At 42.9% G+C, this 22,210-nt stretch overlaps 1 protein-coding gene across 6 annotated transcripts in view; it reads right to left on the minus strand.

Annotated features, from left to right (window-relative positions):
* ASTN1 (astrotactin 1) overlaps positions 1 to 22,210 on the minus strand; it is a 325,640-nt gene that overhangs the window by 181,004 nt on the left and 122,426 nt on the right. For all 6 annotated transcript variants that reach the window (XM_077157091.1, XM_077157089.1, XM_077157088.1 and 3 more), the window contains exons 3-5: positions 4,786 to 5,179; positions 3,161 to 3,307; positions 2,041 to 2,148 (exon numbers count right to left, since the gene is read on the minus strand). In XM_077157091.1, the coding sequence (XP_077013206.1) occupies positions 2,041 to 2,148; positions 3,161 to 3,307; positions 4,786 to 5,179 (649 nt within the window). The remainder of the gene's footprint in view (positions 1 to 2,040; positions 2,149 to 3,160; positions 3,308 to 4,785; positions 5,180 to 22,210) is intronic.

Below are 22,210 nucleotides of genomic sequence, written 5' to 3' on the forward strand. Positions count from 1 at the left end.
ACCTTTAAGGCTTTTATATGCTATTTCTCTCTACCTGCAATGCCCTTACCTCAGACTTTTCATCTTTCAAGAAATTCTATATATATATATATATAACCCAGTTCTAATTATTATCTCTTTTTTTGCCTCCAATTGCTGTCAGGTAGAATTAACCCTCTGTTCTTTTTAGTACTTGTCTTAATTTATCATATTATTCAATAAATGAATATTCAGATTTCAATTCAAATTATTCATACTTATCACTGTGCCATGTTTTCATGCTTCTACTACCTTTCACAAAGATTGACCTATAGCAGGTGAGTTATTAAATGTCTTTGTTAGTCAGACTGATGTATCCAGTTTAAGTCAACAAATATTTATTAAGCATCTATTAGAGGCAAAATCCTTCATTAGGTAGGTTGGAAAAATAGAGATAAATTAGGCATGCTCCATCCCTAAGAAGTTTACCGCCCAGTTAACAGCAATAAATAGTTGATGCACTAGGAGAGCTTGCTATTTAAAAGGAACTGTTTTATGATTCCTTCCATGTGGCAAATAAACTCTTTCTAATTCATTTCCATTGGTTTTCTCAATAGGATTTTATTGTAACAGAACACACCCTATAGGTCAAGTCTACATTTCATTGGCCTCTGAAGATGGGTGTAGGTTGAATATGCAATATATTAAAGTATGCATTTAGGATCAAGGGAGAGGAAGAGATGCTAGTAGCCATTCAGACATCTGGGATTGCTGGAGCACCAGGCATTAAGCTATTCAGAGCCCCACTGATTTCTTGAGAAAAATACTGGCAAAAACTTTTGCATTGATAGCAGCAGGAACTATTGAAACTGGGGTTGGGAAAAAAAAAGTTGCTTTAGTTTTTTTTCCCAATTTCTGGGAAGAATGCCCTTAGTAAGAAGAGAACTCAACTGGAGGTATGAGGGAGCCAGAAGCCAAAATGTATGTGTCTTTTGAGAGGCACTGGTTGACAATCTGTTGGGTGAAATGCTATTGAGTGTGACACAATACGATGCCACTCAAATATCCTCCATTGTATCTCAAGGGAACTGTCCAATATTCTTTAAGTTCAGGTTCTTTGTTCTTTAAGAAACCTGAGAGCCAGGCTACGGTATGGAGATTTCTAACAACAACAACAATGTGGATTTTATAGTGCTTTGACAGTTTCCAAGAAAGCACATTTTAAGCTCACTTAATCCTTACAGTAATTCCATGCATGAGGTATTAACTCATTTAAAATGTTAGGAAACTGAGACTCAGAAAAGTTGTCTAGTATTATCCAATACTAGACAGCAAATAAATGGTGAAACCCATGGGTGTTTCAACCCAGAACTGTTTCAGAGATGATGCTGATTCCTGCAAAATCACTGGCAGTGGCAGCCATGCTGCAATAGCCACTCCTGAAGCCACTAGACATCAGGGTGGAGTGGCGTGGATCATGACTATCTGCAAGTACAACTCTATGAATGCTGAGGGGGACTCGGCTGTATCTGGGACCCTGTCAGGAGAAAGTGGGCGACTTGGGGGCTAAGAATGTTGTGGTTCTACTGGATCAAAGACCATTACACGTATTTTTTCAGGCCTTAGATCATTCCTCAAAGCCCCCCCATGCCCCGCTTCTTTCCCAATCCTTTTTTAGCTCAATCCCAAGGCTTATGTGGCTGGGCAAGCAATGGGTGCATATAATATCCACTCTTTTCAAATATAACACACTTTTATCAACTGTATTTCCTTTGTCTAAACAGCAAAGCTGTTGACTTCTGAAGCTTCCAGAAGGAAATGAGAGTCTTCTGACCAAGAAATAGCCTTTCAAACAATTTGGAAACTTGTTTGAGAGTGCCATTATCTGGGAGAGATGATTCTCTGAAAGGTTCCACTCTAGTCTCTTCTTTCTTCCTTAGGAGGAAACACCAATTGTAATGCAAGAGTTCTTTCTGCAGAAACTGAGTTTGATACACAAAAGCCTCCAATCTGACCTCTGCAATTCCCCACCTTCCCCTCCCTTCAGGCCCCTTTTCCCACCCTCTGTCCTCTCCTACCTACCTCTACTGCGCCTCCTGCTCCGTGAAGGATCGGTGTAAAAGGTCAGCTGGGGGTCGTTTTCTCCCTCTGTGCCAGAATCCCCTTCAGGGTTCAGGAAGGCGGACCCAGCTGTAATGAGAAGGAGCAGGGCCCAGACAACATCTTCATGACACCAAATTCTCGGGAGAGTTCAACAGAAAAAATCAGTGACCCAAGAGTGGATTGATTGGCAATCCAGGCATCTGGGCCTCCTTTCAGAGATGTAACCAGTCTTGTGGCAGCAACCGTTGGAACTCTGCCCTCCCAGCCCATGCTCCCACTCCCTCTGGCCATCTGAGGCAGCTGCCTGCTGGAGAGGGCCGCCAGAAATGATGGGTGGAAAAGGAAGAGTTGGGAAATTCTCCTCATTACAGGTCAAGGTTCTTGTTGATATGAGACTGAGATTATGTCTTAAGGGGCCTTTTTAAATATATTCCTTGCTGGTTCTAGGACATATATTTAATACCAAAGACCAGAATATATACAAAATGTATAAAGACAGCAACCCTGAACTCCTCTAAATCCACCATTCAAAGAAAAACTTTGTTAATATTTTATATAGACCCTTCCTACATTTTTTTCTGAGCCAGAAACATGGTTTTTTTTTAATCCCCCTTTTAAAAAGTCATTATGCTATACCTCCTGCTTTATAGCCTCATCCCCCCCCACACACTTAAAATGTGGTGGGCAACTTTCCAAATCAACAAATACAGATCTACATTACCATTTTCAGTGGCCACACATTAAAACACTAGACAATAGACAGATGTGCCAGGTAGTGAACCAATTCCCTATTGATGGATATTTATGTTGTTTCAAATTTTTCGCTCTTTTAAACAACATTGTGATAAATGGATTTTTATGCACATCTTTGCACACCTGTCCAATTATTTTCTTAGGGTAAATTCATATTGGTAAAATGACTCAGTAGCTCATCAATATCTTCCTTCAGTAGCACTGAACTCGTCTCCAGAAGGCCTGTACTGGGGCACAGCACCTCCAGCAATGCAGGAGAGTGTAGGTAAAGGATACTAATGGCCCTGCCTCCACAGGTACTTAGGAAGCCACCTGCAAGCCCTAGCCTCAGACTATAGGTCCTTACCTCTTGCTTTGTTGTTGATCCGCTTTCTCTGGCTACTGGAGGTGTGAGAGAGCAGGGTGGCCTGCTGGTGGTTGGAGTCCACAGGACTGGTGGCGATGATGTTATCCTTGTACTTGTTCATCAGTGACAGCTTGGCATTGTCACTTCCTATATAAGGAAAATTCAAGGCAAAAACTTTAAGAGAAAATTCAAAAGAAAGTGACAGCAAGGAAATCTGCATGAACCAGGTAGATGTGGTTTCACAGAAATGCAATAAGGAATCCTTCGAGTGAGAGACTGGTGCTAACCATAGCACTTCTCCTTGGTTTCCAGGGGATTACGACGGTATGGGAGAAAGTGTGAAATAAGGGAGATTACGATGGAACACTTAACTAATTCTGTTTTGATAGGGTCACTTCCTGTGTCCATTTGACTACAGACAGACTACAAATTTTCTCTTTTGATCAGCACACAGTTTTAAAATAATTTGACTGTGAGTACATTCAGGCAATATATGCACTCATCTGACTTCTCTATTCCCTGTTGTCTGCATCCAGCTGTTTCACATATTTACGTTATCCTCCTGGTTTTTGAAGACATTTGAGTTTATAACCTCTGAATATCATATGTTTACTTGGTAGGCTTAGTTCCATGCCAGGCATCATCGGGAGTATGTGAGTGATTGAAGACATACTCCCTATTCTCAAGGAGTTTTCAGACTTTAAATCTTATTAGGAAAAGGACTATTCAAATAAGATCTCTTCTAGATAAATAGAATGGAAACCACTATGTGATTGCACTCTCTCTAAGCCCCACCGAAAACCCATTTAACTTAAGTGACATTCAGTATCAAAAATGTCTCACTCAAAGATAATCAGACAGTTCCTTGAAGGATCACTGCGTTGGGGTTTTATCTACAGGGAATTATTTATTCATAGAGGTTTGAAAGAGAGACAGTGGGCTACTATAGAAGAAAAGTTTGATCCTTTCCTCTCTGCCTCTTTTTTTCTTTTACTCTGATCTTGCCCAGTTGGATTAGCTCCAAGTCTTCCACCAATTACCTTCATAGGTATACAAAACATGTGCGGTCCGCACTATAGTCTATCCCTTCATTTTCCTCGAAGAAATACATCTCTTGTGAAGGCCACAGAGGCATAGACAAGACAACACAACTAAAACACCCCACAACTAGAACGCCCCATGAAGCCTCAGGTGTATGGAAAAGAATAAATACCACCTCCCTCCACAGTTATACTTCACTGAAGGATTAAATTGTCTAAGCCAATATACTATGCAGAAAAGTGCCATACACACATTAATCTTTCTTGCTATCTCCTTATTTTCCAAAGGGTTGCTCATTACATACTAAAATGTCTCAAAACCACTTCTCTGTTGGATATAAAAGTACCTCTGCTTCCAATGGAGGGTGCAAGTGGAGAAGATATCCAATTTACACTTGTCCTTTGGATTTTCTAGGTGAGAACAGTTCCCATCATCTCAGGAAACAGAATATTCTTCTTACCCACGTGGGGACTGGCACATCCCACTAAATATGACACCCAGCCACTAAATATGAAAATAGCAGCTATTCTCTGGCTCCCTGAGGCAAAGAACCAAACACCTCCTTGCCCTTTTCCCATCCCCACCTGGAGTGAGGTCCATCCCTGCCTTCTCGTTGCAGCCCTGCAAGGAATCAAGGGTACGGGTGACTTGGCTGGCGAAGTCCTCCCCTCCGTTCATGCATTCCCTCTGCAGGTGGTGGCGCAGGTCGGTGATGTCATACTCATAGCCATCCAGAATGGGTGTCTCCCTGATGCTCAGGGTGCCACTGGAGTTGTGGCCCTGCACGCGGGCATTGCGCAGACTCTCCCGGCCATGCCCACCAATCAGCACAGAAGGAATGTAGTGGATCTCATTGGCTGCCTCGGCACTGGCACTCTTCTGGGGCTGGGGCACCCGGCGGCGCTTGCACCAGCGCCGGCGAGTGTACAGGATCATCACCAGACACAGGATGGACAGCAGCAGGGCAATCATGCCACCCTGAGGAGAGAAGACAATAGATGGATGTGGGAAGACAGGTAGGCTCGTACCACAGAAAGCCATGGTCCTTTGGCTACCACCATTCATCACTCATTCATTACTTCATTCAGAAAATATTAAGCACTTAAAGCAAACATCATTCAGCAGCAAAGGACATCTACAGTGATCAGTGTTTGAGGTGGGAGAAAAATGGAATTGGGAAACCAGTGCATCATTTTAAGTGATCCAAGGTTGCTCTTGGCTTAGAAAACAATTTGAAGAAGAAAGAAGTTATTGAAAGTCTAAGAGTGTGTGTGTGTGTGTGTGTGTGTGTGTGTGTGTGTGTGTTTGATTTCAGCTGCTGAAATAGGGGAACGGGTTTGTTTAAGGAAGATCTACTACAATATGAAGCTGGTTTCAGGACATTTTTTTATCAGTGGAGTGGCATCTGCTTGCTTCCTGTCTCACACCTTAAAATCAATCACACGTGAATTCCAACTAGGGCTCCACAATTATTCGTGAGTCCTGTAAATTCTAAGTCTGAAGTTTTCATCTGTAAAATGGAGAAAATACCACATAAGCTCCCAGGATAACTAAAAACGAAGTTAGGTAACTATATAAAGTGCCTATACGATGCATCACAGATCCTAGAGGCTGTCCTCAGTCTAACTTTAAATGTCTGGGCATTTAAAGAGGAAATTTACATCCATCTTTTGGGGTCACCACCGCTTTTCAGAAACAGCTTTCCCCCAATCACACAGTCCCACTTTTGCTAAAGCTCAAGGGAAGGATGGGGACCCAGTCAGGTTGGCAGAGGACTTTCCTTCTAAACCTGGTTCTCAAAGGCCACCAACTCTCAGACCATTACTTAAAAATCTATCTGTCAGAGGCAAGGATGCATTGCCTCAGCGAGATGGAACACCTCGCCTTGACATCCACCTGAAGCAGAGTTTGGAGGGAAGGCCTCGCCAGCTCCTTGCTGCACAGATTTCAGTGGGCATAAATCTTCCCTTGTGCAATCTGTATTCTCTCCCTTTATTTTGGTCAATATCCCTCCAAGCCTTTTTCATTAGGCTGGGGTGTGCCAAATGGTTCTGCTCTCAACCTTGAGCTTCAATCAATGCCACCCTCTCATATAGGCCGGAGATGAAAAGCCCCTATTAATTCCCAAGGGACCCACCCATACAAGGCGGTGTCAAGATAATTCCCTTAAACACATTAAAAGGGGCCTTTTTCCAGGCTCATAATAATTATGTCTTGGATTTATAAAGTCCCTTTTCCCATAAATCTTCCCATGTATCCTCCCTTTCCCACCACTGCCATGGGCAAAGGTGTGCAGGATGTTGCTTCTTTCAAACAGGCAGGAGTAGAGACAGACATGAAGCAACAGAGACAGCTGCTGAGTGACAGGTCACGTCAGGTGGTTGCCAGGGATGGGCACTGGTCTCCTGGTTTTCTAATTGTTCTTTTGTCTGGGCAACCCTTCCTCCTGGTGAAATCTTTCATGCAAGTTCAGAAGAGCACAAACATGACGCTACTCAGGGTACAGTGCAGGCAGAAGAAACAAGCCAAGTCTTCTGGGCCCTGCTGACTACTCCCTTCCCCACCCCCTACCTTCCATCCCAGCAGCCCCTCAGCCATGCACAGAACCCCTGGAGTGCCACAAAGCCCTGTGTACAAGACACAGCACCTCAGTAGCCACATAACTGAGCTCAGTACCAATGCTTGGAGAGCTACTCCTTGAGCCCAACCCAATAGTTTTGCAGCTGAGCCTTCATCTCAGAGTCAGACCCACTGTCCTTTTCTTCACCCCAAATTGCAACTGCAACAATAGGTAATTAAGCCACACAGAAGGAATAACTTCCCGACTGAGAGAAGTTGTCAGACACTGAATTAGGCTGGTGAAAGCAAGAGGTGATTTCATTCCCTAAAGAGCCGTAAGAGTAGTATAAACATCAATCTGAGGAAATGGTTTAAACACCATCTTTTCAGTTCACATAGGGTTTTAGGAGCCCCTTTCACTCTTACTCACTAGTTTTCCTTTCAAATGGTCGTAACATGGTTATGATAAGATCTGGTCATAGGTTCCTCTCCATATTAGGCAGTAATAAAGCATTGGCAGCTGTCCTTTATCCAGCTTTTCTTCTATAGTGGGCGTTGGTTCTAAATGCTCTACACTTCTTAATTCAGAGTTGGTACAATTAGTTTCCCACTGCAAATTTGAAAAAGCCAAGGCACAGAGGTCTTAAATAACTTGTCCAAGGTCACACAGCAAACGAGTGGTAGAACTGGGATGGGGACACAGTCGCTCCCATTCAGACTATATTCCTAACCACAGGGCTACAGCTACTCCGAGAGACCTTAGCTCACTAGAAACTAATGCGTCTATCTCACAAATCACAAAGAGACAGAGAGGGAGCGTGTGGGTGATTGTGCTCAAATGCATCCTCATTTCTTGGAGAACGAAGAGAAGATTCAAAGTGCACTTCTGGCAGATCGTGGGCCAAAAGAGACACTCTCACCAACTAAGAACTGTTTACTAAGCACCCATTAAATACCCAAAACCAGGATTAGGTGGTAGCAGAAAGACAGCACTCACATTTCATGTTCTCCCTGTTAAAATAAGATTCTGCACATCACATGTCACTGCGTATCTGGAAGACACCATTAGCTGCATTTCGACAAAGAGAAGTGGCATATCATAGCATTCTCTTTTGAATTAGAGACCCATCGAAAATCTCTAAAAAAAAAATTAGAGACCCACCAAAAATCTCTGCCTCCTCTTTTTCTGATGAAGAAACCAAGGTCCAGATAAACCACAAAGCTCGACAGTACAGGACTGGCACTAGACTCAGGTCCTCCTCACTGCTCCTTTCATGGTGCCATTTAGTTAGTTCATTGTAAATTCCCTTTACCATAGCTGTGTGTATGGCGCAGAAATTCAGAACAGATTTTTAAAAGCATAATTACCCATAGGGGTCTATGACACCAGTTTCTACACCAGTTTATTTAGTTTCAAATCTCGCTTTACCAAAATGTCTTCTCTGTTTAGAGTCAATAACTCCAGTGGCCTCAGTTTTGCAATAACCAGTTACCAGCAGGTCAAACACAGCACAGGCATATGGAAAAGGATTCTCAGGTACTCAAGTTGTGATATGGTTTCTCTGCTTTCATAACCCAAATTGGTGACAGATATCACAATGCTTTGCTATGATTTAACTAATTGCAGATTATTATGTAAATAATATTATACATAACATTACATATTAATATGCAATATGATTTAATAATATTGTGATAATAATAATTTGTAAAATCATTACACACACATGCCTCCAAATTATTTATCTGCCTAATCCAGAGAGCAGGTAGTAGAAATATATCGGCTGTGTATTATACTAGGAAAAGGCAGAAATCTAGTCACCTTGACAATTTTCCTCGTACTCAGGACTTGGAAAGCCAGTACTTACCTTCAATTCCTTTTGTATACTTATGATAAACTTTAGTTCTTTGACATTTTTATTATTTTCAACCCTCTACTTCCATAGAGGATTTTAAGCTCTATGGTTTTTCCTTTCAATTAATCTAAGGGAACAAAGAGGTGGCAGATGGGCAGAGGGAAGCCTAGGCTAAGGGTTGTAGCTGGGAGCTTCCTGGTAACCAAGTTAAAAAGAGAAACACAAGCTGCATGCCTCTTCTTGTCTAAAAAAGAAAATTTGTTGGGGGAATGAACTTGCGCACAATGACAAACACAATGGACAATATCATCCCAGGGAGCATACAGGAGTTCTCACACACGCATGCCTCACTTTTGAGTTCTTCTATCACCCTAGCTGTGTTCAGAGTGTATTTTTTATTTATTTGTGTTAACTTCAATTTTTATGTCAGTTTTTTAAAAAGAAGAAAAACATTTAGGTGGTCTTGATCCAGGCAACAAGTAACAAGTTACAAAGCTTGAACATTAAAACAAAACAAAACACTGGCTACAAGATATGGAGTTGTTTTGCTCTTTGTTCATCTTTTCACGAGTTTTCTGATTATTCTATTGATTTTCCTCAAAACTGTTAACATTTCGTAACTAGAAGAGTGTTTAGGGTATATAAGAACTCCACATCCATTAACATGTTGCGTGCAAAAAAAGTGGCATTTAAAATTATATTTTCTTTAAAAAATCAATAAATCATTTGTACTGGCTTTAATAGAGATCAAACAAATAAAATCAGCTTTTACTTTATTATGAAACTGACATTTTTGGCACTAACCTGAGAGAATAGTATGAGGTTTGTCAGATAATTTGTAGATTTTGGAATTATTATTTAACAATGTTTTATATAACACTGGCAGGGATTGCCAAGGAATGGGAAAATTCTAAGCAGATCTCTCTTCTATGCTCATGCTAGTTCTCCAGGCCCGTAGACAAAACTGTCTCATTATCTGACCTGTGTATTCACCCAGGGTCCTGAGTCATACCTCCCTCCCTGTGCTAACCTCCATTCATCTTTCAAAGTCAGTTCCGTGAAACATTCTTGACCAACTTTTCCTTAATCATATTGCACTGGCCATTGTAAGGCTTCCATAGCATCCTCCACATAACTCTAACCACAAGGACTTTTGTCTTTGATCTGCTTATCTATCTCATTTACCAGACTATAGACTTTATGAGGGGAGAGACAGTGTCTGATGTCTCTTAAGCTTCGTGAGGGTTGAGTATAGAGAGACAGAGAGAGAGAGAGAGGAAAGGAGGGAGAGGAAAAGTATTCATTAACTTTGAATATATTTCTATATGAACATCTATGTGTCTGCAAGCAAAGCTTATACAAGGAAGTTGCATGTGGGAAGCATTCATTCATTTCATTATTCATTCATCCCATGAGTATTTATCGATGCTTAATTTAAGAAGGAATTTTTCTGGTGGTCTCTGTTATGGGGATACTGCAGTGAATGATACAGATAAGGTTTCTAATCTCACAGTTTACATTCTAGTTAGAGGAGAAAATCTGCATATTTTGCTTTGAAAAGTTAAGTGTATGTACAAAAGGAAGACAAAAATAGATCACAGGTGCTAGAAATGGCCGGTCATTATTCTTCTTATAAGAAAAGAAATGAGGATGGATGAAGATATTTTAATCTAAAGGTAATACACTTGGTAACAACCCATAGGACAGTGGAATTTTTCCTTAATCTCACATCAGTGTCACATGATAAGGAAATCCCAGAATAAAAAGACTCTAGATCTATCAAATGCCACCAAAGTTGAGGTAGCCATGTAAGTTTTGTGAACCACTGGCAGAGGAAGGGAGATGTTGGGATTACCTTCCCAGCTACCATCTGTCAAAAGACTGCAGCCAATCAATCAGCTCATATTTCAAAGCTTCATTTCACCCTAGGAGTAACCAGAAGAGTGAATCCGAGATTTAATTAAGTATCCCTCAAGGCGACTGGGCAAACTGAATTCAAATTATATTCCTTAAGGAATTAAATAGTGGTTAAAAAATGAGAATCAAATAGACAAGCTGGGTGGACCTTGTCCCTGGTTTTTCCTCAATAACAATGCCTGAAGGTCAGGGACAAAGACCCTTTTTTATACATGAAAATAGTCACTTGCATTTGCCTTTGGCTTTCAAAAAAGACAGACAAGAGGAAAAACAACAGTGCTGTAAGTCTATATTGCAACCTTGGTCATATTCTAATTTAGATCCAAAACTCATCAGCCCAGGAGAAGGGTAATAGATGAGCTAGATCGGTGAGTTCTCAAGGTCCTTTCCAAGTCCATGATTTTGTGAAGATACTGGAAAATGAGACTTAAGTTCCTAATAACATGAAGATTGTCAATGAAATACCAGGTGTGACTTTGTGCAAGTTGCATAACCTCTTTGAACCAACTGCTCTCTTCCAGCTTGGAGTTTTCCTGACAGTGATACTGAATCTTGTCAAACTGGAAACAGCTGCAAAATGGTGAACTAATTACAGAGAAAATATGAGTTCTTCTTGCCCAATAAATCCATAAATCTCAGACCAAGGAAATGAAAGCAATGACCCTTCAGAGGCAGACCATGGGCCTTCCATTTAGCCAACAGAGCTCCTGATAAGCAGACCAGCCCTCTTCCCTAATATATAACAAGGCCTTTTGAAATCATATAGTGTCATCTAAAATGTAGCAATATATTCTTGACCTTGGGAATCCCTTTACTGCTAAATGGAATCAACCCAAACTAGAAGGAAAAGCCCCTTGGTGGGTTCCTCTAGCAGATTCCCTTTTTCTATAATGGCTGGTGAATAGAAATCCATTATCCCTGCCCATCTCCTTCCCAAATGGAAGATGAAATGAAACACTTTAAGCATGTTAAGTAGTGAGTACAATTTATAAATTACTAGGAACATTACCTCCCCTTGGGGGTTTTTCTGAAGTCTTTAATCGTGTGGAAATGCTTTCCAGTTGCTATGGGCCACCACGTTAATTAAGAGGCCTTCCTATGTCCTCTGGGACTTCTGACGTCAACTGCACATCCCACTGGCAGGGGACAGTTCTACCTTGACTGCTTAGCCTCTCAATGGGGCATGATACTACTGTTGCCTGCTGCCTTAAGGCACTCCAGAATTCTTTCCCCACCAACACACACCCAAGAATCCAAAACTTAGGGAATAAATAAGATGTTCCCCAATATCCTCTCACCTTAAAATGCCATTTGTTGAGTAAAAGAAGGAAATGGACAACCTTCCATAAGGAAGAGACTAAGAGCTTTCCAGGTTAGGCAGGATGATATTTGACAGTCTTTCCAGTCTAAAGGGATTTGAGCATGAAGTTCTTCTAAGGAGTAATCTAAATTTTATAGTTTTTCTATTCTTTTTTTTTTTGCTTTTACCCATGTCTAAAAGTTTCAGTGCTGTTGGGGAAGTTTGATCCCTGTCTTTATTCTTTAATCTGGGAAGTTAGTCTCCAATTTCTTTATGAGCAAGACTTCAGGAGTTTCATCTAATGAGAGCCTGAAGCCCAATGGGGAAAGTGGCTGGAGGCTAGCATGCTGGAGTCAGCCTGGGCTATTTCAAGTTGTCCTCTTTCAGATTCTTTTTATAGAGCTGCTTTTTTTGGTTCTCAAGGTTTTTCTTGCCTTTTCTGGCCCAAAGCAAAAGTGAGGGAGTGCATTTGCTCATAAGGAACATCCGTGAGCTCAGAGCTCTCTGATCGTTAGTAGCTTCAGTTACTTGTCGTTTGCTTTAATGAGATGCTAAGGCCCAGTGGAGTTGGGTGAGGCTGGGTTGCAGAGAAGCAGCTCACTGTGGGCTGAATTTTCTAGGTCCAATACTATCTTAATGGATTCCCTGATTCCAAAGACTGGCCTAGATCTCCACAGAGTAGGGGTACAGTAAAGAATCAGGCCACAAGGGCCGAGTGGACGTCTTCATGTCCCTAGCCATTTTCTGAGAGACGCTGCTGCCTGGTCAGATATTGTGGATGGGACCCCAATCAGCATCCTATATTAAGAGGCTGGCCCTACCTAGAACCCATATATGCGTGTGAGTAGGCATGAGCCTGCACGTTCATTTTCACAAGTGTGTGTAGTATGCATGACAGGCAGGCTAGAAGATGAAAGGTCCCATGTGGAAACTAAGGCACTCCAGGTCACTGTCTCAGCAGCCGATGCACAGAGAGCTGCAGGAGATAGGCTCCCTCTGTGGGTTATATGCACCAGCCCTTCAAAACTTCACAAGCCAAGCATGAAGCCAATATATAAATATCCCAAGCCGATGCCTATACTTGGCCACGTTCCCTTTCCTCCTTTCCTCTTTGTTTCTAGGCAGTAGGTGATCTTGATGAAATAAAATAATAACAATAATCTGCTCCACTAGGACCAAACATTAAGGGAATTATTGAACAAGTAATAGAAGAGGCAGCTGGTGCAGTATATGCTAATGACAGTTAGACTTTAACCCTCTTTCTCTCTAAACATAAAAGAGTTGTTAACCCCCTCTTCCTCCCATCACCTCAAAAGTCAGGCAGCCCAGCTGGAGAGAAGGAGAAGTCTCACGGAACTGATAGCTCCGGGGCAGCAGCTGGGGCTGAGCAAATAAGAAACGATATCAGGAACTAGTCACCAGGGCAGACCTTATGCATGGCACATGTGGGGATTCCAGTGATTTCAGACGAAAACAGCCCATAATAAAGACAATGGGAGGGGAAGCAAGGAGAGAGTCGGGATGTCAAGAATTCTATGAATTTGGTACATATTCATCAGTATCACTATCTGAAATAGTGAAGAGGCAAAAGGTTTGTTTCCTCCCAGCTAAAGCAAAACTGGGATGGATCCGTAAAGGCTGCATGGTTCTGAGATGACTGCTGGTCCCAGTGTGGGTGGGAAGCCCTTCACATGGGGTTCAGATCTTGATGATATTCTTGTCCCACACCACAGAGGTCCAACTCGATCACTGAGTTTGCCACAGTGTGCCAAGAGTTAATCATAGCCAAGGACCCCGCCCTTGCTTTCTTTCACAGGAGAAGCTCCTGCAGCACTCCTTATGCTGAGAAAGGCGAAGACCCTTCACAACTTATGGTTAGTGTAGTGAAGAAACGTTAACACAAACCACTATGAAAGGATCAAGCATCTCTCAAATTCTTACAGCAAACTCTGTGCATGTGCTTCTTTCTTTCTCAGAATCCCTGCCCTATCCTGTTATCCTAAGCATAAATTGCCTTATTTCTATAGTATCAGTACAATGGTGAAGAAATAATGATAATAAATATCATTTGTTAAGTGCTTACTATATGCTGGACACAGCACCTGGAGAATCATGTTCATTATTTAATTTAATTCTACGAATAGAGAATATAAATTACTATTTCCATTTTGAGATGAGGAACTAGAAGACCAGAAAGATTAAATAACTTGCCCAAGTTTATTCAGTGAGTAGGAGCCAAATCAAGACACCATCACCAATCTTAACGATGTTTTTATGTGACCTTGTTGTGTTGGAAGGGGCCCGCGACTGCAGCCTGGGCCCTGATTCCCCAATTTCCCCATCATCTCTAGAGTGAATTCTGAACTGCCTTACTCCTGCTCATAAATCCTGGAGTCATGCAAGCGAGGATCCCCAAATGTTTACAGTCAATACCATTGACACTGAGGGCCCCAGATGCTCCCAATCCTTTTGAGTTAACTTTTATCCCTAGGTTGGCTAAATGCATGATTTAAAGTTATAATTTAATTGTACCAAGGGCGGCCCTAATTTTTATGCTGTTGTTTTGACTTAGGCAGGGAAAACACTATGGAGACATCTGTTCTTGGGTAGATGTTTTGTAAAGTGAAACCACTGTCTTCAGAGTACAGGGTAAAGAGGTTCAACCAGTTCCCTGAGAACAGGCAACACGTAAGCACACAGATTCGGATCTCTTGGCTTTTGTTGTCTGCGAGTCTTTGTTCTGGGATCAGAAATCTAAAAAGGCCATGAGTCAAGATTTGAATCATTTTCCACAATATAAGAACACATGTACAGGGTGGGCAACAGTGGCTCAGTGGCAGAGTTCTCACCTGCCATGCCAGAGACTTGGGTTCACTTCCATGTGTCTGCCCATGTGTAAAAAAAAAAAAAGAACGTATGTGCAGGATGGACTGGGGAGAAAATGTTGTAATTGAACACTGAAGAACTGCATTACAGTCAGGTCACCCAGAAGACTGCTTGCCAATAGAACTGCAGAAGGTAGGAGGAATCTTGCAGGTCATGTTTTCATCAGGAGGACCCAAGGGATGACAGTGACCACTTCCAATGTAAGTCACTCAATGTTGTTCAAGGTTAGCAGCACTCTCACACATTGTTTTCAGATCACAACGCTCCTCCAGTTGCTCCAGTTGACATCTGATTTGGCCCACAATACTCAAAACTCAAATCACAAACCCTCAAATTCTAATCAAAGCCCTGAAGAACAATGGGTAATCATGAACATATCCTTTGTATTAGTCTAGCTGTGACCTGATCTTGGAATCCAGGTAAGATGTGTATTAGAGCTGAAGACTTGTAGCAAAGGGAACTGGGGAGGGAATAAAGGACCAGAAGAGATTGTTGATGCACAGACACCACTGGAGCCTAGGACACCAAGATCCCCTCTAAATCCCTCATTCCCTGCCAGCAAGCTTTGTCTGGCATCAAAGGCCGGAAGGGAAAGGAAGATTGACTTCCAAAAGGATCTTCTCTTGGACCATGCAGTGTCCCTCTCTAAAAAGTATTACAATTCAATTTTTCTCTGGAACTAACCAAGTACAAAATCTGGAGAAGAGGACTGGTTTGTGAAGGCAATCTCTGAGCGAGATACTGAGGTTCTCATTAGGGCAGCTTTCATTAAACTACCAGTTCCAACATCAGCAGCATATTGTCTTCAACTAATTACATTTTGCTGGCAAAGCCACTGTACAAATCTTCTAATCCTCCACATCATTGATTAGAAACAAAAAACAAAACAAACAAAAAAAAACTGCCCTGCCCTGCCTTCTCTCTCCCTTACATGCCACCCATCCATTCTCACATCCTGTCAGCCTTGTTCTTCCAGTGGTCAAGGCTTTTTCTTTTGTATTTGTATTTTGAGAGGGAGGTGATGAAGTAGGGTACAGACCTGTCACCTGTAAACACGGTTTCTTTACTACCTAACCATGGTGCACTTTGTTCCTGGCCAGATGATAGTTACATGCACCAGGACCTTGGGTACGAGCCTAGTGTTTGCCAGCCAAAGACAGGCTAGAGAAAAGGAAAGCTGAAAGCTGAACCCAAGCCCTGCCTCGCTCACACCCCCATGAAGCAGAACAAAAGGCCCGACTCTGCTGTTGTTTGTCAGATTTTGATTTAATGATCAGTCGCTCAATCATGCCCATTAAATCCATAGGTCAGCCTGATCCAGCCAGAGACACTCACCTCGTACAAAGACAGTCAGAAGCTCTTGCTTCCAAGGCAACTGACAAGGCAAACATCATCTGCCCAGCCAAATGCATAATTCTGTAAACGGGGCTGGAGCATGGTTTCTTGACCCCATGAAGGCAATTCAGAACCAACCTGCAACATCACTGCAAATTAATTCAGATCACAGTGTTCAAAGGGTTGGATTTTCCTACTTTTTAATGGTGGTGATTTATTTCTTTCTCTTTTAACATTTGCTTCTACTGTGAGGAAGGGAAGAATGTAAGAAGGGAGAGAAAGAGAGAGAGAGAGAATGCAAAAACAGGGCACTTGGGCTTGTGTGTCTCACGTGTACCTATCTTTGAGCCTTTGCTCTCTCCTTTCCTCATTTTACTTCCACCTAAGCCCTTCCCTGCCTCTTGGGGCCCAGTATAAGTCCCCCCTAATTCCTTGAAACCTACTTTGCTTACTCCAGTCTTCAGACATCTCCTCCTCCACAAACTCCTAAAGCATATATGTGTGTGTGTTTAATTAATCCTTAATTCCTAATCCTGTTGTTTCCCATATCACAGCTTTGACTTTTTTTGAGCAAAATGCTCAAAATTCCTTCTCTAGCCCTGGCTTAGCACAGTGCTCAGTGCCCAGCATACCCTCAGTAAACTCTGCGCTGCTGGATTAATTATAGGGAGGCACGTTCAGCAGGCTTGGGGAAGTTGATAAAGCCCAGACAGCATTACTTTTACACTGTCAGTTCAGACTTAAGGCCTCCATCTGGAAGCCTGTTTTTCATTCCTCTCAGCTGCAACCTTAGCCAGTTCTGAGGGTGCTCCTTTGGCTGCACAGTCTCCTCTCAAGAAGATACCAACTACAGTTGGGGGATATTTTCCTTAATGGGAGGTCTGTGCTACAGACCCATCCAGAGGATATACACTATATTTTCAAAAAGTTTGATGGGCTTATCTGTATCCAACCTCACTTTAGCTTGCATGTTTTGGTACCATTAACAAGCAGTTGTGAGATGGCTGAGGGTTTACTTAAATGGACAAAGAGGTTTGTTTTCCTTTGTCCTAGTAAAATTAACTGACCTATACTTGGATCTAACTGTCCCTGCTCTTCTCAACAGGGCTTTAATGAAAAGTCTTATCACCAGAGAGGTCAAAGAAATCATCATCACATTTTAAAACATCTATTTAGCACCTAAACATCTATTTAGCACCTAATTATAGGAAGAGTTGTACTACAAGCTCCGTATTAAAAAAAAAAAAAAACTCTTCTCTTAGAAACGAAAGCTTTAATTTTTGCTTTTATTAAAATTTGCATTTGAGTATGCGTACATGGACATAAACACACTTGTATACATGTGTAAATGTATATTTATATTTCTGTTCCTGCAGTGACATCCCTGTCAAAGTAGGTAGAGAAATTCTTGTCCACTCCATTCTGTGATTGGGGGAACTAAATTTTGCTTGGTGGGAGGACCAACCACTGGGAGTGCCAACAGTTTTCCAGTTTCTTCTGCCATCACACCATGACAGATGAAGGCTGCAGACTGGGTAGACCCCACTCCATTCTGCCCCTTCTCTCTCATGAAACATACCAGCATGCAACAGATTGAAAGCGACCTTATTACACAGATAACCTCAACTTCACTCTAAGATAGATGAAGAAAAGGGAAAAGGGCCACAAATTTCAAAACTTCATCACTAATATCAAATGCATCTGCTACACCTTACACTTGATGGGCACACAACAAGTATCAAGATGGTAGGGTGGTGAACACAGAGTTGTGAATGCAGCCACTAGGGGCAGGAGAAACAGGAATGTTCACTCTGCCCAGTAAGGCGGGCCGGGGACTGTCCGTGTTTCCAGGTCCTGGGAGGGCCCTTTTCATTGTATAAAACCAAGTGGCGGGTGGGCCATAGTGGCTCGCCTGCCATGCCGGAGACCCAGGTTCGATTCCCGGTGCCTGCCCATGTAAAACAACAAAAACAAAAACAAAACCAAGTGGAACCACCCAGATCCTATACGATGTCCCATACCCCTCAAAACTAATGTTCTCACCTTGCAAATATTTCACAGTGAGTTTCCTCAGTGTCAATGAAAAAGATGAGGAAGACAGCCTGGTGACCCATTCATTTCTGATGTGTGACAGTCTACCCCCAAGGTGCCTGTTCCATGAAGATGGAAGGGAAGAAGAGAGCTGAGACATATGAGGGACCGCAGGCACAACATCTGGGGGGGACCTAAACAGGATGCTCCTATGAAGGTCTTTCAATAGAAAGGAAAGTACGTTGACTGATCACCTGCTCCCTGGCCCAATAGTGCCTCTGACCAGTTATTCGGTCACTCAACCTTTTCGAACTTCAGGTTTCTATTTTGTCAAACTTGCTCAACCTCACTGACAGGGTTCATTCTCAAAGTTCCTTTTGACCAACAAGTAAACATCAGGCCCTGCCCTAGGATACTGAGACAGCAAAAGCTGACACTCAGGGGAGGCATGCTCATGCCCAGACGAGGAGGGTGGTAGAAGCAGGCATCAGTTGTTGTGCAGCACTACCTGACCTAGCCCAGGAGGAAGGAGAGTGAGGGAGGTTCTCCTAGAGGAAGTCAGAGGGTGAAGCTGAGTTTTAAAGAGATTAGGAGGAGGGTATCCCACTGAGAAGTGAGAGAAGGTATTTTAGGCCAAAAGAGCAGCAGTAGTGAAAGCAGAGAAATATTACACAGAAAGGAAGATTCAGGAAATATAACTGAGCTATGAAACAGGAAGGCAGAATAATCTGAGCTACATTTTACTAGGAACACTCTGGTGGCTGAAAGATGGAGGCTTGAGGGGGACAAAAAGTCTGAAGGCAGGCTGAATGGGGGAAAGAAGTCTGGTGAGAGGGGATGGGTGTTACCAACCACGGTAGTAGACAGGGGAAGAAGGGATGAGCCTAGACACCTTTAGAAAAGAGCAGAGCTTCATGCTGGGTGAGGAGGGAGAGGGAGGGAAGGGGACCCAGCCTGGTGACCGTGTCGGTGATTCAGGCACCAATTGAGAAAGAAAAAAAATGAGTGAAGGAGAAGGTAAATGGGTGGATAGATGGTGAGTTCTATTTGGATGTGTGGTGTTTGAAGATGAGTAGGTTGTAAATCAGAATCCTGGAGGAGAGAGGCCAGCACTGTAGATGGATATAGTTGTAAGGACAAAATGAAAAAGAAAAAAGGGTACAAACATGTGACATTCATTCTGTGAATATCAACTGGGGATGTTTTAAGGGTAAAGCAAAGTACTAGTAGCTGTAAGAAACATAAAGATGCATCAAACTCAGTCTGGACACTGCCATTTAGGAGCTTGGTGTCTAGTAGGGGAGAAAAGATGTGTCAAAATACCATCGCATCAGATGGAAATGGATACCAACCTTGAGAGAAGTTCCTAGAATTCTCCTCTGATGATGCAGCTATAAGAAACAAAGATAGGGACGCAGTCTCTGGTTGAAGGGTTGGGGAGGCAGTCCGGTGAGGACATCTGAGCCGGGATCGGAAGAACAGGTAGGGTCTGGACATGTACACATGGAGGGGAGGGGAAGGGAGGGCACGGGGGTATTCCTATGGGGCCGTGCACAGGGACGGTGAGTAGAACAGGGCAGAAAATGGGTCCTGGGTAATAAAAATGGACAGGAAGTTTGATATCTTTCTGTCCCCCAATGATTGAAAGTGCACTCTTTGCACAGAGGATTTTCAAGTGAAAGATCTGTCTTCCTTCCTACTGATCCTTCTCTGCAATCCTAATGACCTCGAATGCTATTAGCTGGGGAAAGCAGTATTTAACACAGATGCTGGTGAAAATTTCCAAAGGCAAAAAACAGCCTTTTGAACATGTTTACAGCGTCACACAGGAAGAGTTACACGGCCCACTTCCCACTCTAACTTTTTCATTAGATCAAATAAGGTGAAAATGAACATGAGAACCAAACTTGATCAAAGAAGCAAAGGAACTCAAGAAAGGCAGTGGCGGAGGGGTCAGAGATGCAGAGAAGGGAAGCAGGGAAGAGGAACAAGGGCTGAATCTCAGTGCCTCGGGCAGGAGTGAGAATACGGGATTGTCTTGTCCGTGGTCCCATCTAGAGGCTGTCCTAAGAACCAGGGAGGCCCACCTGGGAGAGAAGCCAGGGAGGTGCCCCGTAGGTCACAGCACTTTTGTTCCACAAGACTAAGTCCCCATCCTATCAGAAAATTTCCTTCTAAGGCAGATTGTTTTTTCCCCTAAGATATAACTGCTGTCCTGAGAAGTGAGCACACAGGGCAATAGAAGCAATCATTTCTACAAGAAAGAAATATAGAAATGCTGGCTTGGCTGTGCCTGCCAGGAATCACTCTATCTCTGGCTTCGCGGAAGTCATCTCAGGCAGGAGGATAAATGTCCTCTCCTTATGACGCTCTAAGAAGAACATTGCACGACACCCTTTGGAAGTAATTCCGTGGTGCTACAAGGGGGGAGTTTCCTTCACCAACCCCCTAAAGCTGGAGGCTAAAGACCCTTTTTATGGTCTGCTCCTCACATGAGGATCAATCTATCCTGAGGCCAAGCCCAGGAGGCTCCTGGAGCACTTCCTGCAGGCAAAGGCCCACGTCTGGAGCCATCCTGTGTAGAGCAGAGTTGACTGAGCAAGAAGGCCCCTGGGACAGCATTCCAACAAATCCCAGGGCACCTCAGGAGAGGCCCTTCTGGTCAGCGTGAGGGGCTCCCAGTCACCCAATTCCATCCAAATGACCAGCCAGAGGCTCACAGTGGGAAGCAATGGCTTCCTCCCAGGCTATAACTACTTTCCAATCAACCCAACCTATAGGCACACTAGCCTTCCTTTTCCTCCACAGACCATTAGCTCATGTCCAGACACAGAAGGCAAAGAGCAGAGCTACTATGGGGAATGAAATAAGCTTTTCATATATTACTCTTAAGTCGGCATGAACCAGGGATTGCTGGTGTCCCACATGTTCTTTGCTCTCACGTTCTTAGATTGTGAGAGCTGGGAGAAGTTTACGAGGCAGAGTGCACATATTCCATCTTTGTACTGCTGGCACATGGCATGCCAATGGCTAGGAAAGGTTTTGAACATTTTTATCCTAGTATTTATTTTATTAAACATTATTTTCCTAACCTAAATGGAAATAATTAACTATAACATCAATCCATGATTTTATTGACATTTTCATTCAAGACAAGGTTAAATTAAATTTAAGCTGGAAAAGCCAGTCAACTGGCTTTTAAAAAGCCAGTAAAAATACTGAGAAAATACTAATATAGGCTGCACAGTAATATGACCAAAAAAAAAAAAAGAATGCCCAAAGTTTTATGAGCACTAATCTAATTCAAGCCTCTCATTTACAGATGAGAAAATTGAGAGTCTTGTCTGAGGTTTCACAGATTGTTGTGCGGAAAGGACTCTAATCAGAGCCTCCTGTTTCTAATTCAGTGATCTTACCCGGGCATTAGGCTGCTTGTCTGATGTGTCCAGCTATAGTCGCTGGTGAGGGAAGGAAGATATGGCTGGTTCTAGACCCCCATCATTCTGTTGTTCAAGTGATACACAGGGCCCTGTCTGGGACAGGCCTGGAAGTGTGCTGGTGCGTTCCAGTCCCAAGTCACATGGAGTCAGAGGAAGGAGGTTGTGCCTACTTGGGCTGGAGACCGCAGATGCTGGGGTTGCTTGCTCTGATCAACAGAGCCGACAGCAGAGTGGGTCTGTGGAATAACGTAGCCAACAGGGAGCACTAGGACGGTGACTTGGATATATACACTTCATGACATTTCGGGGATAAAAAGAGGATGAAAGAGGGATGCTTTAACATCACTGTGGGGTTGCAGTGCCTTTCTAAGTTGGTTCTGTGTGACAGCTTAACTCACTTCCTAAGTGGTGACATGTTCATTTTTACAAAATCCCAAATGCCTCTGTGTCTTAGTCCCAAAGCCTTCCATCCTCTTCCTCAGATAAGATACATGAAGGGAAGAAAAATAGGTTGAATCTTTGAATACATATCTGGTGTCTGTGCAGATCTCCCATCTGGCCCTGTCTTCTTCATGGTATTGGGGTAGCAGAACCCATCTATCCAGCTATGTTAAGTGGGTATTTTAGTAACTTAGGTTGCTCAGGCAAATACCATGAAATGAGTCGGCTTTAACAGTGGAGATTT

This window comes from Tamandua tetradactyla, chromosome 4, assembly GCF_023851605.1.
Source record: "Tamandua tetradactyla isolate mTamTet1 chromosome 4, mTamTet1.pri, whole genome shotgun sequence".
Taxonomy (NCBI): domain Eukaryota; kingdom Metazoa; phylum Chordata; class Mammalia; order Pilosa; family Myrmecophagidae; genus Tamandua; species Tamandua tetradactyla.